The sequence below is a fragment of the Hibiscus syriacus genome, unplaced genomic scaffold, assembly GCF_006381635.1.
Source record: "Hibiscus syriacus cultivar Baekdansim isolate YM2019G1 unplaced genomic scaffold, ASM638163v2 tig00006613_pilon, whole genome shotgun sequence".
In the NCBI taxonomy this organism is placed as follows: Eukaryota; Viridiplantae; Streptophyta; class Magnoliopsida; order Malvales; family Malvaceae; genus Hibiscus; species Hibiscus syriacus.
In genome coordinates this window covers 522,558-535,686 of record NW_024062103.1, presented here as the reverse complement: position 1 = coordinate 535,686, position 13,129 = coordinate 522,558, and the positions used below count along the sequence as shown (strand labels likewise).

Genomic DNA, 13,129 nt, shown 5'->3' with positions numbered 1-13,129 from the left:
AACGATGGAAAGGATCTGTTTAGTTAAAAGATTAACATAATTTAGTTTTAAGTTGATCCAACGGTTTATAGTGACATATTTAAAAGTTGTAACTTTTACTTTCGACTTTATTATAATATAAGTTTAAAAAATTTGGTGATCAAAATAAAATATTTCTAAAAATTCAATGATTACCAGCACAATTTACCCTTTTTATTTGCAAATAATTTATGGAAAAAGAAATAACAAGTAATTATCCATGGAAGTACAAAGAATTTTCGCATAAGTAAACTCTGAAACCTCGAGCTGCCACGTGCCACTCTAGAAGCTTTGAATATTTTTTTCTGCTTAATTATCAAAATGGATAATAAATACAAATTGTAGTTAGGGATGGGCATGAAATCCGAACCCGACGGATTTCGAACCGATCCGATTTGATCGGTCAAATTTTTTTTAAAAAATTTAGATTCGAGTCGGGTCGGGTTGGATTTTATATTAAAATATTTAGAGTTGGGTTGGAGTCGGATTTAGGGTTAAAATAATCCTACCCGACCCGAATAGTTAATATATAATTATTATTAATTTTTTTTTACTTTGACTATTCCTACCCGGCAACTTTCAAAATTCCATTTTCTTGTGTTTCTTGAGAATAGTAGTTCTCCCAAATTTTTAAAATTCCCTATTAGTGGTCCAAGTTTATTTGGTTTTGTTCACCAAGACTTATGGGTTGGCACATTTGAAACCAACACCTTCATTTAATGAATCAAACAAAAAAAATGAACCCACCAATATACCTAAAACTGGAGATAAAGCTTAAAATCAAAAGAAAAATAACTGAAGGTGGTGAGCATGTGCTATGCACCGAGCTTCATGCAATAAACACTAAACCATGAAAACTGTATCAGCTTTGTTCATCTTCTTTCTCTTCTCCGACCAAGCGTGGGTTTTAATAATAAAAAATTAAATCGGGCCGGGTCGGGTCGGATTTTGTAATTGTCTATCGGAAAATTATAATTTCATCGGGTCAGGTCGGGTGGACCCAAAACCCGACCCATGCCCATCCCTACCTGTTCCTCCGCTGCTTCGGTCATTCATCAAGCTCCTCACTGCCATCGGAGACTTGCTGATGATCAGGCCTATTCCGGAAGGCACTCGACATCGACCGGAACTTTCTTGTCATCTAGTAAAAAGCACCATGAGATTGTTTCATATAAAGAACTCAGCAAAACTTGCATATTTATATTGCAACTGAGTTTGAGTTTAAACGGGTAAAGAAAATTACAATTAACAAAAGGAAAAAGAATTAAAACAAAACAGAACAGAAAAAAGGGCTAAATGAGATACAATTAATCTCGGGTTCTAGCTAGACATCATGGTGAGCTGATCACTTTGTAGGGCTTGGGTGGCAAAAAACCTGACATCGACATCCGGATCCTCGCTCAGTTCAACTAGACATGGTCGGATCGTCTTCTCCACCACCTGAAAATCATAATGTAAAGTGTAAACACTCAAATTCTACCACATGACAGATATTAAAACCAAAGTAAATATATACTTACAGATTGATCGACTATAGGGGTAATCGACTGCAGCACCTTGGCCACGTTAAATTTGATGTTCGGTACCCTTTGATAATGCAAGTTTCGGTCTCATAATTAGTCTGAATAATTAGGATTAAATAGTTTCAAATCAAAGTTGTATCGGCATTACCAATCTTTTGAAGCATTAACTACCACGGGGAGAAGGGTTGAACAAGTAATTTCTGCGCCCATAACAGGGGCAAGTAGTGAAATCGCATGTAGAATGGTCATCCGATATAGATAATGTGGGTTGTTTATCATGTCCAAAACCTGTCAACAGAACCCAGCATCATCTTCGGGTACCTCCCTTTTTCTCTTGCTCGTATAGATTTGTTAAAAAAGAAGAAAATTATACCTATGATTTGTCAATAGATTTGTTAGCATAAGCAGACTGACCTGTGGAACTATGTGCTGTAATGCCCACTCTGGTCCAAATTCTTCTGCCAGGCGCTTCACATTATTTGCAGCAGCATCACGGATGGAATAAACCTACAATTATACCTATGAAGTTAGCAAATTTTATTTTGTGATGATATTACAATATTAAGTTCCGAGTTAATATCGGTTATCTCCACTCTCTGACAAGAGACACTCGAAGAGAAATAGAATCGTAAAGAAACAAGAACATAAACTCGACTTTGCACCTTATCTTTTAACCATTGCATGCAGAGTGCACCAAGTTTGTCATCAAAAAAGCCAACACCTAACTGGCTTGCCAATAAAGGTATGTATTCTATTATTGCAAGCCGAACCCTCCAGTGCCTATCCTCTGCAAGTTCCACGATTGCTGGTAATAAGGACTGGGACAGCAAATCAATTCCAATTACCTGCAATGATGGGCATGTTAACAATGTGAGGCATTTGAATATATGAGAGATTTTCACCAACTTGCCCCCAGTAGTAGAACTTTCTACTACCCCGCCCAAAACAAATGATTAAAATATCAAGCCAAGAAATAACGAAACTGCAGGCGATAAGTGCCAGTCAATATTATTAATAAATCAATAACACAATGCCACACCGGCATGGCTCGGGTGGTAAGGTTGGTTGGAGATCATCCTAGGTTTTGCAGCCTAGGTGCTCTCACTTGTACTAAGTAATCTTCATAACACACTATTAGCTGGAAAGAACTTGGTATCAACTAGATATCCAACAGCTTTATTTAGGAGGGTTGAAGGGCATGGAAGAAATTTCCATCAAAATCATTTTGGATTGATAAATTGAGAATTATGCAAGCAGGAAGATGCATACACACAAGTTATGGCCTTATTTAGCTAATTGATCTGAAAGGCTTCTTTATTTTGATACATTTTAAAAAGTTAAAATTTGACAATCTGAATCCCTCAACAATCTCTATGGTCATATAAGTAACCATGCCGTATTTTCTCTTAGCTTAGCAGTTACTAGTAACGGGTTTACTTTCACTTCTCAGTCAAACATAGAAAATATAAGAACCATTCAACCAAAATCAGTTGCCAAGCAAACAGTTTGAAAAAATCTGATGAAACAGTTACTAATAAAATCTTAAATTGTGTCCCACCTGGTTGACTTGATCAAGCTTGCTAATGATACTCAGCCGGACATCTGGAAATTCATCTTTCAAAAGAGAAAGAAATATAGGAAGCAATTGCTCTATGGTCGCATCCTACAACCATCAAATGAGATAATGTTATTGCACGTATAGAGTGAAACATACCAGAAAACATCATGAAACCTACACTATTTCCATAAATGAATTTCATAGAGGTGGACTATCTGAGCACAAAAAAGGAGTGTTTTTACCTTCCCTAAAATGGGCGCCATTCCCATTATAACTGAAGCCAAAGCAGAACGAACATGCTGGGATGAATCTGTTGATAGTTCCTACAGTAGGTGACACTAACTAAATCAGAACATAGCAAGAGTGGAAAAACTAGAACACCAAAAGAAATGAAGTGAACTTGGATGAAGTAGTCAAAGTATTCCTTAAGCATTTTTACCTTGACACAAGGAAGAATGTTCTGAATTGCTAATTCAGAATTCAGAATTCGGCAAAACTTAGTTACTTTTCCAGCAGCAGATATCCTTACTTCAGCCTCATTATCACGAAGTAGGCGAACATATGCAGGTACTAGGTCCGACCTAAACATGTAAGCCTTACAATATAATTTCATGATAGTTGATATGCACATCCAAAAAACAAAGTTCATTAAAAACTAATTTAAATAAATAAGTAGTGTATAGCCAAAGCATGATATCGGATAACTGGCCCATGCTGGTTCCATAGATTTCTAATTAAATAGAGAGAAACATGTAAATTCATCAATAGAGATCATGGGGAATGGAGGAAGGAAAAATGGCAGAAAGCAGGTGTAACAAAGATGCCAGGACAGCAGAAAATATAACAGTTCATGCCACATGATTATAGATGTTACCTAGTGGGCTCAGGACCAACAGCTTCACACAGGTCATACAACTGATTGGCGACCATGTATCGTACACGCCAAGACTTGTCCTGGAAGCAATAGTAATTCCATTTAAAAATAACTCTAAATTATAAACCATATTTAAGAATGGGAAAAGGAGAGAATGTGGAGGGGATAATTAAAAGAACAATAATGTCCATCACATATCACTTCAAGAAGCAAGAAAAATGCTTTATAATTAACTAGAAACCATGCAAAATATTTGCATCAAACACCTATACAAGATATATTCACCAAATGAACAAATAAAACCAAAACTTAAGCTTAGAGGTTACTCAATTTCTAGTAGAGTGAATCGAACATATTTGTAAAACAATATTCATAATGCCTGGTCTACCTGTGAGAAACTAACTATGACTGGGAGAATGTGAGCCACGCAATCTTGGGGTTCCAACAACTTTCCAAGAGCCGCACAACCCTCAACGGCTAGTAATCGCACAGAATCTTGATCTGCAGGGACAAGAAATTGAAGCAAAAAGGATTTCAAACTCTGTTATAAATTATGAACTCAAAACAATAATGCAAAACGAATTATGAAGAATAAAAGGCATAAATATTAAATGGTCGCAGATAAGGGAGCCATTTATTCTTTCATTTATAAATAAGGCTAAAATCCCATAAAGTGCATTATCAGCCTTAGTTATGCTTTAAACATGAAACATTAGATAAATTCCACAGACCCTTTGGTATAATTTTTTGAAAAGATAGGAACAAAGATATAAGGATGAAGTTGAAATTTTCCTAAATGCAATGTTCGAAATTTTCAGTGCAAAAAAGAAAGGCTAGAATTAGAAAGAGACAGCACGCAGCCCTTTTCCCAACTCTGCCGCTTCAAGTTTGAACTTAAATCCACCCCCTCTAAAAGGAAAAACACCATAAGGTACTAACACTCCCCTTATGATTTCTAACCAGGATTGTTTAACTCAAATCACTTATCCTGCTCTTTTATCACTTTTAAAGTGCTTTAAAGCATATATTCGACAAAGAATGATCAGCAAAACAAGTGATCATAATGAAGCGAGAAAGATAAACTAGGCAATCTACATACCATCCTGTGTCAAATCATTGAACATAGACATAATGTCCACATTTAAATGAGGTGCTTCTACAGTAGCAGCAAATTTTCCAAGATTTGTTGCAGCAGATCTCCTAACCATGGGCATGTCATCTTGGCAAAGCTGACTGTATATTGTTCTTAATTCAGTTTTCAGAGCCTCTGGAGCACTTGGGTATGCAATATGAAACAATCCACAAGAGGAAACTCGAGCTGTAAACCACTCACCAGCAGCCAGTCTCTGCATGTTGAGGACAACCCATTCATTGTTGAGGTAAAATTATACGATTTTGAGTACATATCAAGTATAACATCATTAACTGGTCACTAGGCTTAGAAATGATCATACCATATATAAAACCTTCTAAATCATATATACACATTACATTACTTCAGATTAAAAAATAGAAAAGCACATAAAGCAGAAACCAACCTTCAACATTGGAATAAAGAACTCAACCAAGTCCTGCTCCCTCATCTGGGCACCAATTCTACCCAACGACTCGACGGCCTTATCCCTCACACACGTTTCCTCAACAAAGCAAAGAGTCTCCAACGGAGGCAGCAAAACATTAGCATATTCCACACCTCCAACATAAGGAACGAAAACTCCCAATTCTTCTGCCATAGCAAGGAGAACTTCATCATCGTCATAGTTGTTCTCACTAAGAAACGGGATCAATTCCTTCCGAGCCCTTTCTTCCCCAAGTGCACGTGCAATCGTAGAGAGCTTACGGACCGAGTTCAAACGAAGCTGAATATCTTCATTCTTTAGCTCATCGATCAACACGGCAATGGGATACAAAGGCTCATCCATCATTGACATGTTAAACTCACAAGATCTTACACCTGTAAACATGCCAATAAACTCGAAATAGTCATTTGATTCTATTTCAGACCTCGAAAATTTGAAAATAGAAAACAAAATTAGAAATAACAGTTAAATCCGAACAAACATTTAACCTTTTCCTCCTTGTTAGGGAGAAGATTATAGGAATAAACCACGCCCTAAGCTATAACAAATATGATTAAAGAGATGGTAATAAATGCTAAGAAAAGGTGATCCAATCTATAAACAATTCGAGAAAGACGTGCAAAATCTTTGTAACTTGAATCGACTGAAGCCGAAGACCGGCGGAGAGAAGATCTATAATACCAAGAAGAACATTTCCTTATAGTGAAAAAGAAAAAATGGTACCTTTCGAGGTTCGAGTCGAGGATTTGCTCGAAGCACGATCTGATATGCAAATGCGGGCAGAGAGAGGATTGATCCGTAAAAGATTAGAGCATTTAGTGTTTTAATTATCTCGACATACGAGAGCTCTTTTTTACCATAACTTTTTTTGATTAAATTTGTCACGTCCCTGTATTATTTACAAAATAAACTTTAATCCTCTGTATTTCATTTTTGTACAATTGAGTCTTATTTTTATTTAAAAATCTTGTTTTCTCTCCTAACTTCTATTTAATTTTACTATTAATAGTTTACCTAATAAATATAAACATATAAAATCTTCTTTAGTATTTAAGTTTACATTTTTTGATCAATTTAGTCCTTAATCCTTGAAATAAATTAAAATATCACTATCTAAATAACATAATTTTTTAATCATTTATTTATAATTTTTAAGAGATAAATTGATATATAAACGTAGAAGACTAGAGAAACTATTTCATTTTTATCAAAATTAATGACAAAATTAAATAAAAATTAATAAGAGATTCAAATTTTCAAATTAAAATAGTATCCAACTAATACATATTTTGCATAATCTCATTACGAAGTAACCCTTCTAATTCAGTTTTCTCTATACATAAACATTAAAATTCAAACTCCTAATTTTACTTAAGGAATCTAATGCATCATCACATTAAATCAACTAACTGTTGATACGAAAATTTCAAATTTAATATCGATTTATTTTCCAAAACGAACTCAAACTCTTTTTAACATTATTATTTTTTATTAAGCTAAGGTGATTATAAAATAATATCTATTATAAATACTCTCAACCATTTGACAATAAACGCTCAATCACCCTACTGCAGACGCTATTGTTTGAACCTGTGGCCTCTAAGATAAGATTTTTAATAAGATTTTTAAGAATGAGATGTATGGTTGACTAAATAATAAAAAATATTTAAATCTATATATACAGTCTATGTACATAGTTTGATCAAAGAAACTAGTTGAGGCCCAGATGTTGATCTCTAATCCTCACTGTTCAGACGAATCTAAACAGTCTAGACCAAAGGCCGGTGCGCCCTCTTGCTGCTGCTGGTACCGGTAGGCTCATTGGGTTCCTTAAAGTTGGCTTTCTCACTCAACTCTATAAAAGAGTCGACGACGTTTTGCAGCCGTGCGACGAATTCGATCAAAAGCGAAGTGAATGTTGCCAGTGACAATGCACTTGCATTCTCGTATGTTTTCGACTCTCCCAAAGGCGGCAATGCATCATCAGTAAACGAATAGGTTGCAGGCCATGATATCTGCTTCTTGATGTCGTTAGAGGTTGCATCCGGAGGAGGGACAGTGGGGGCGACACCGACACTGTTATGCAGGCCATCCCAACAATTTGGTATAGCAACCGATCTGAGATCGAGTACTGCTTCACTGAGGGACTTATAACCCAGGACTTTGTGTTCTTCACCATCCAAGTTCAATAAGTCTTGAGCCTCCGCTGGACTAAATGGTCGGTTCCCGATTTCCCAACTGTCGGCATTGACAAGAAGGTAGGATTTTCGGTCGATTTTGTGTTGTAGCTCCTCTGCAGCCTCGTGTACTTCCAATAGCATGTCGACAGGGCCTAACTTCTCCATCTTTTTAACTTTGTTCCCGAGCTCACGCAATACACGTGCACCTGCAGCACCTACCCTCTGAAGTTCATGAAAAAAGACTTGCCTCCGTTCTGGTGGAGCCTATAAGGAAAGTATTCAGATTTGAAATTAAAGACGACAGACACCCAACATCTTCAATAAACAAAAAAGAAAAGTGGCACTAGCAATCGTATAGCACATTTCGAGCAAAAACCGATAACTCGGGGATCCTAGTGACATACGCTATAGAACAAACAAAGCATGCTGAAAGTAAGGACCATGAGCATCTACCTGTATTTCTGAAAGTATACAACCATGTAACGCCATGACCATGAATGCACAGTGCCTCAAAGCTCCACTTAGTTTGGCATAATTCTTCCACGGATAACGAAGTGACCTGTAAGGACCATGGGGAGGCTCCCAGATGGCAAAACCCAACTTCGGGTACGAAAATAAAGGACAGAGAACGGGAATGAAGATTAGAACACCATCATTTCAAATATTTTGTGGAAGATGTAACATAAACACGACATAATTACCAGAGCTTCCTCTTGACTCGAAGCTTCAACAGCTGATCTATAGCCACTGTATACAGGATCATCAGAAGCTTGATAAGTTAGAATTTTCGAAGGGACCCTCTCGTATTCAACACAGTTAAGGTACTCCTTAACACATCCTGATAGAAAACGGAAGGAGACAAGCATGAACGCGGTATTAGTTTCGAATCTCGATGAGACAAATGAATTAGCAGACAATAGGTACATGCTAACCTTCTAAGGAATTCGCCACACTGGTGAAATTTTTGGCAACCAAATTGTGTAGATCCTCACCAGCCCAGATCGGGTAAATGCATACATTAATAACTAGAGAAACACCGGCACCGAGTGCAATCAACAAAAACCGTGTCACAGCTGTATGGATGAAGTCCCCTGTCCTATACCCAGATACTATTATGAAACAATACGTCAAAATAAACACTCGGAATCCATACTCATAAGGCTTCATCGTCGGGTATAGTTTTGCATAAGTTGAAAAGAATCCTGGCAACCAATGGCATACAAAGAGAAAGCATATCAGCAAGCAACTCTAAAAAGAGACTAGCAACTAATAATACACTACGTGAGACAAGAAATCAAGACCACAAAGCCGTACCTATAATAAAGATGCTAACAACAACAACAACTTCTTCATATTTTCCAGCCAACTCCGACAATGCTGCCATAGCAAGAGCAAGCCCTCCAGCCGATAATGTTCCCAGCCCACGGTTAAATCCTTTGCTAAGGGTTGCTCCTGCAGCAAAAGAAGGTGACCGAAGGATGTAAAGAGAACAGAACGTATGTTTCTTTATTCGGGATGATTATAAACAGGAAAAGAAAGTAATGACAAAAAAGAAAAACAACAAAAGAACTACAGATAATCAAATAAAGCTACAACATTGTGGATAAATGACCCCCCATGGACCAAATTATGACCATGCATTGGCCACATAGACATATATGACTCTCCATGGACCCAATTTCTTCCAAGAGGCTACCGATACTAAAAATAAGAACAAAGCAAAAACATGATTCTGCTTTCAGTTTTAAGAATTAAAAACAGATTAATAAAAGCAACAGTTCGATCAAACATCTAAAGTATATCCCAAAGAGGAAATAAGATTGTTAATAAAAATATTGCAGTCAAACATATGCATCAGCAACAAGATGAACAGTTGAGTTAATAAATTATTGTGAATGACCCACATAAGAGAACTATTAAAAAAAAACGAAATTACCTATACTGAATTCAAATACTACGACAACGGTGAGAATAGCCCAAACAGAGTACTGACTGAGATCCTTCATGGGCTGTTTCAAGAAAATAAGCAAGGAAATAAGCGCCAAGGCAAGACCCATCTTGGCAGAGAAGATAATCTTTCTGGGATCGGATTTGCCCATCTTCCATGCCTGACTCGAAACATGTCGGACTTCCTTTAACAACGCGTTCACTTTTTCGTTTATGAATCCGCAAGAAAACCACCCCCGTCGTCGTCCTTCTTCTTCTTCGTTGGTTAATCCCAGCACTGAATACCCTTTTGTTTTATCCCTTTTTTCTAGAAGAGAATGCCTAAACGAACCCAGCTTTGCAGCCATTGAGTACCAGAAACTTCTGTGAATCGCTGTAGGATAAAATCCCCCCTCCGATAATATCCGTCTTAAATAGTAAGAGATGAGGTTGGTTGACAACTTGAGATAGAAGGAACGACGCCGTTTATTAGTTTGGTAGTGATGTAAGAAACTACGAATAAAAACTACCCATCACTGGGTCCCGAAGAGGCGGCTTGCCCGAATCTCGTTCAAATTCCATTTTTAAGTTCAACCGTCCATCGTAGGAGCCGAAACAGATTTTAATTTGTATGCAATTTGGCGAAAAATCACATTTTGTCCTCTGAATTCGGCAACCTTTCTCAATTTGGTCTAGTTTTTTATTAATAAATACTAAAAATTATTAATTCATTTTCATGTTGTATTATTAATATTAAACTACACATTACTTATATTTAAAAATAAAAAAAAAGTATTTTTATTATTATCTTAATAATTTAAATAATGAATTGAATTGTATATCAAACCTTTAATTACCCGTTCAAAAATTCTTTAATTTCACAATCACTTTGATTTAAAATATTTAGATTTATAGGTAAATAATATTTTCTTAATTTATATTATTTTTAATTAAATATAATAAAATAATCATTTAATAGCATTTATATTCATGTTAGATAATCTTATATACATATACTCATGTATGAACCAACAAAATTTAAATTCTCTTACATTTTAGATATTTTTCTTATATTTTATATATATTATCTAATTTCGTGTTCATGAGATTTTATAATTATGCACCACCACCTAAACTTTTAATATAATTTCTGTATCCACCACGTCCGCTCCGAAAGAGACATTAAGAATCGGCAACCAAATCTCTCTTTTTATTTATCTACAAAGCGGAAAAAGATTCAGGCCGCCACGCCAGCTCCGAAATATCCGCCGCTGTATCGAATAACCCTCCCAACGCCACAAAATCACCGCTTTTACCATGGCTATTTCTATTATTGTTATTATCGCTGCTATTGATGTCCGAGTCCCCGCCGACTCCGAACTCGAACGATTCGTAACTCGGGAACGGAAACTCATACCCCATCGTTTCCGCAAATCCAACAGCTCCCGGCCTTCCACCTCCTTCCACATTAACGGTCCCAAATTTGAGCTCCTCTACAATACACGAAAAATTCAACGGTAAATCATGCTCATCTCCCGAAGCTTGTAAAAGAAACCCTAGATCAGACCGGGACTCACCGGAATCCGATTGCGTCACCGGAATCGCATATGGAGTGGGGACCATGATCTCCTCTTCGAAGCTTTTGATGACCAAGTCCAGTCCCTGAATCTCCGGGTCAGGTTCAATGACCGGATCCGAATCTTCCAGGATACTGAGCAATTCTTCCGGGATGCGCTTTGCCTCCGGCGACTGAATATCCCCGTCGTCAGGGTCCGGCTCCACGTAAGTAACGACAGGTGAGCACAAGCCCGTTTTTCCAGAGTCGACTCGAGCGAACTTTGAATCAGGGACCAAGCTAACCTCCGACTCAAAATCCTCATACTCTACCCGGGCTCTCTTGCTGCCATTGTTATCCTCTACCGCCATTCTTACAAAAACAACCTCACTCTTGAATCTATTCTAGTTTATTGGGACTGTTTGGGTAGCAAGAAAATTTAAAAGAAGATGCCAGAAAGCGAGGGAAGTGTAGAGCACGTGAGAAAGAGAAACTGCTGGAAGATAATGAGTGGGAAAAAAGAGGATGTGGAATGGGTATTTATATATGGTGTCAAGCATGGGGATATTTTGATTTTATCTTTTTTTAACAAATCTTTTAAAAATAAAATTAGAAAAAGAAAAAACAAATATTTTAAATTGAATTGAAGATAAAGAGAGGCGCGTGGAGAGCGCAGGCGAAAAAGATAAGGTTGCCTTTGACGTGTCATCGCGGAATTGGCTGCCTTTCTTTATCCGTCTCTTCCTCTTCTCTCAGTTACTGTTTCTTTTTCTTTTTCAAAATTGATTTTTTCTGTTAAATTAACTAAATTTAAATCTAGGACTTTTTATGTTTGGAGTCCGTTGCGTGGCCCCTCACCGAATAAGGAGGAGAGTGGGCGGCTTCGCTCGTTTTTCTTGCAATTATTTATTTATTCATTTCATTTGATGACCATGTTAAGGTGGGCTAAAGTTCCCGTTTAATGCATTAGGGAATCTTTAATTCCCAAAATAAAGAACTCACGCCATTATTTCCTCAAATGGGTGAATGTTATAGAAAAAATGTAAAGTTTGGGATATCTCGGCGTCTTCAGTGTGTTGCATTTGTTCAAGGGATATCTCGGCGTCTTCATCTTTGCTGAGATGTGGGAACGCTGCTACTGTTGAAGCTGGAGGGCATGGACGTGAGCAGTTGTTGCATGTGGGAGCTGTTGCTGTTGAAGCTGGGGGGCTGGACGTGAGCAGAGTAGGCGCAGGAATCTTGCAGGCTTCACCATTCACCATTCATCATTGTTAAAAACCAATCTTGTTCTATTGTTTATAGCCAAGCTGCAACCAGTGACCTTTTCACCTGAAAAACGGCATGCCCTTGTGATTGCTCTCCAAACAAGCGCAAATAAAGACTGAAAGAAGCAGATTCTGCGTGTTTTATATTCCGCGTTAGCCCTTTTTTTGAGCTCTACGTTAGCCCTTGTGGTTTTGCTGCAACATGCATGGCTGCCAAACCACGTATGTTCTTCATATATTTGCATAGAAGACGTCGAGCAATCCAAGTTTGTATGGAAATTTTTTGAATGAAGACGTCGAGAGATCCAATAATGCATGTAAATTTTTGTGCTGAAGACGTCGAGAGATTCTTTGAACGAATGCAAGCTGAAGACGCCGAAAAGTCCTAAACCCTTTCCTTGAAGACGCCAAGACATCCCAAGCTTTGTATTTTTCCTGTATCATTCACCCCATTTAGAAAAATAATGGCATGAGTTCTTTATTTTGAGAATTAAAGATTCCCAAATGCATTAAACGGGAACTTTAGCCTGTTAAGGTGTTTTCCCCGAGAAAAAAACATCCTGATTTAAAATATTTATAGAATCAGTACCTAATTTTAAATTAAATAACGATATAAATAATAAAATAAAAGATAAATATTTTTTATCAAT

At 37.1% G+C, this 13,129-nt stretch overlaps 3 protein-coding genes across 3 annotated transcripts; all 3 read right to left on the bottom strand.

The window, feature by feature from the left end:
* Window positions 1-298: 298 nt before the first annotated feature.
* LOC120200915 lies at window positions 299-11,711 on the bottom strand. Its single transcript, XM_039201643.1, has 2 exons — window positions 10,874-11,711; window positions 299-330 (listed from the first exon to the last, which is right to left on the bottom strand). The coding sequence occupies exon 1, from the start codon at window positions 11,583-11,585 to the stop codon at window positions 10,878-10,880; it is 708 nt and encodes a 235-aa protein (XP_039057574.1). The 5' UTR covers window positions 11,586-11,711; the 3' UTR covers window positions 299-330; window positions 10,874-10,877.
* On the bottom strand, window positions 1,199-6,356 carry LOC120200913 (serine/threonine-protein phosphatase 2A 65 kDa regulatory subunit A beta isoform-like). Its single transcript, XM_039201641.1, has 13 exons — window positions 6,277-6,356; window positions 5,512-5,927; window positions 5,073-5,319; window positions 4,362-4,474; window positions 3,974-4,053; window positions 3,539-3,680; window positions 3,342-3,422; window positions 3,100-3,204; window positions 2,204-2,386; window positions 1,956-2,048; window positions 1,690-1,829; window positions 1,539-1,605; window positions 1,199-1,458 (listed from the first exon to the last, which is right to left on the bottom strand). The coding sequence occupies exons 2-13, from the start codon at window positions 5,902-5,904 to the stop codon at window positions 1,339-1,341; spliced, it is 1,764 nt and encodes a 587-aa protein (XP_039057572.1). The 5' UTR covers window positions 5,905-5,927; window positions 6,277-6,356; the 3' UTR covers window positions 1,199-1,338.
* Window positions 7,272-10,042, bottom strand: LOC120200914 (aluminum-activated malate transporter 9-like). Its single transcript, XM_039201642.1, has 6 exons — window positions 9,670-10,042; window positions 9,048-9,185; window positions 8,666-8,935; window positions 8,435-8,571; window positions 8,187-8,333; window positions 7,272-7,997 (listed from the first exon to the last, which is right to left on the bottom strand). The coding sequence occupies exons 1-6, from the start codon at window positions 10,025-10,027 to the stop codon at window positions 7,323-7,325; spliced, it is 1,725 nt and encodes a 574-aa protein (XP_039057573.1). The 5' UTR covers window positions 10,028-10,042; the 3' UTR covers window positions 7,272-7,322.
* Window positions 11,712-13,129: the final 1,418 nt, after the last annotated feature.